At 45.9% G+C, this 2,061-nt stretch overlaps 1 protein-coding gene across 1 annotated transcript; it reads left to right on the top strand.

Moving 5' to 3' along the window:
* Window positions 1-789: 789 nt before the first annotated feature.
* Window positions 790-1,742, top strand: LOC147362675 (histone H2B type 1-H-like). The gene is made up of 2 exons (XM_086328365.1): window positions 790-807; window positions 1,359-1,742. The coding sequence occupies exons 1-2, from the start codon at window positions 790-792 to the stop codon at window positions 1,740-1,742; spliced, it is 402 nt and encodes a 133-aa protein (XP_086184491.1).
* Window positions 1,743-2,061: the final 319 nt, after the last annotated feature.

The following is a 2,061-nucleotide window of genomic DNA, read 5'->3' as shown; positions in this document are numbered from 1 at the left end:
ACCCATGCTCCCCATCCTGAACCCTCCTCCCTCCTTCCTCCCCATACCCTCCCTCTGGGTCGTCCCAGTGCACCAGCCCCAAGCATCCAGTATCGTGTATCGAACCTGGACTGGCGACTCATTTCATACATGATATTATACATGTTTCAAATAAATTTTTTAAATAAGGGTTTTAGGAAGAGAAAATAAGGATAGGAAATGCTCAACAAACACGGTTTGAACACCTGTTTTTTTTGGCCTGGGAATTGGATACTGGAAAGAAAAAAAGATGACTAGTATTCTGCTCTTTCTCTCAGGCAGCACAGGAACAATAGAGAAAATATATTTGTACAAGGAACTGTGAGGCATAAGTACTAATGAAAGAAGTGTTATCAAAGTGCAGAAATTCTGAAGATGATAGAATTCCATGTCATCATACAGACAACTGCAGAAGACACCTATGCAAAGGTGCAAGGGAGTGTAGACAAAAGAAAAATCGCTCCACCAGTATTTGAGGATTAACAAGATGAACAATTTGGCTATAATGAGATGATAATTCCAGCAATACTAGGCACATAAACAACAACACATGTTTAGTGATTGTTTACCACGTAGACATTGTACTAAATGTTGACAAAGTATCACCTTGCTTCATCCCCACATAGACCCTGTGAACCCATGAGTTAGGTGCTGTGTTTGTCCTCATTTTACAGAAGAAGAAATTGAGCTTTCATTGAATTAAGTGACCTCCCGTGTGTCACACAGCTGCCATGTACTAGACTGCTTTGGAGGCCCTTAGGCTTCATTCACATGGGCCAGCAGAAGCAGGTTTGTCCAGGAAGATAGCTTAGGTCAAGTAGGATGGAGGGGCTGGGTTAGGAATCTTTACCTTACATGCCAGGAAACGCAGAGGTGTAAGCATTGTTCTCATTTGGAGAGTTAGCAAAATTGATGTTTTGGGAAAGGAGCCTGAGGTCAGCATGCAGGATGCATGGAGAGGAGAGACTGGTTACAGGGACCTTTGGAAGGGACTGCAAGGTCTTGCTAGGAGGCACCAGGATGGGAGCAGGGGGTCAGAAGAGATGAGCCTCACTGTCCTTTACTTTAGGAAGTGTTTTGTGTGTGTCTATGTGTCTGTTCATGTGTGGGTGTGTGTATATAAGTGCATGTTGTGAGTGTGTGCTTAGTTGCTAAGTCATGTCCTACTCTTTGTGACTCCATGGACTGTACCCTGCCAGACTCCTCTCTCCATGGGATTTTCCAGACAAGAGTACTGAAGTTGGTTGCCATTTACTACTCTAGGGGATCTTTCCAGCCCAGGGATCAAACCTGTGTCTCTTGCATCTCCTGCGTTGGCAGTCAGATTATTTACCACTAAGCCACCTAGGGCATCGGCTAAGTCTGCTCCTGGCCCTAAAAAGGGCTCTAAAAAAGCTTTGACCAAGGCCCAGAAGAAGGACGGCAAGAAGCGCAAGCGCAGCCGCAAGGAGAGCTACTCCGTGTACGTGTACAAGGTGCTGCAGCAAGTCCATCAGGACACCGGTATCTCGTCCAAGGCCATGGGAATCATGAACTTCTTCGTCAACGACGTTTTCGAGCACATCGCTGGCGAGGCATCGCACATGGTGCATTACAACAAGCGCTCAACTATCACCTCCAGGGAGATCCAGATCGCCGTGCGCTTGCTGCTACCTGGGGAGCTGGCCAAGCAAGCCATGTCCGAGGGCACTAAGGCTGTCACCAAGTATGCCAGCTCCAAGTAAATATAATATGCCTAGCTGCTGTTAACGGAGAAGGCAATGGCACCCCACTCCAGTACTCTTGCCTGGAAAATCCCATGGATGGAGGGTCTGGTGGGCTATAGTCCATGGGGTCGCTAAGAGTCAGACACGACTGAGCGACTTCACTTTCACTAAGCCACCTAGGGAGCCCATGTATGTAAATAAACACACACAAATATGCAAATTTTAAACTATACTCCAAAGGGAAATTGTCATTTATATCTGCTAATTGAGGACATGTACTCACCAAAGGCTTGTCTTCTGAGTTAACTCATTATAATCAGATGGTCTGATAATGACA

This window comes from Bos grunniens, chromosome 11 (assembly GCF_055505025.1).
Source record: "Bos grunniens cultivar Pamir isolate PY7600 chromosome 11, Bosgru_T2T1.0, whole genome shotgun sequence".
Lineage (NCBI taxonomy): Eukaryota > Metazoa > Chordata > Mammalia > Artiodactyla > Bovidae > Bos > Bos grunniens.
Note: the sequence above shows the minus strand (reverse complement) of the source record. Positions and strands in the feature narration are given on the sequence as shown.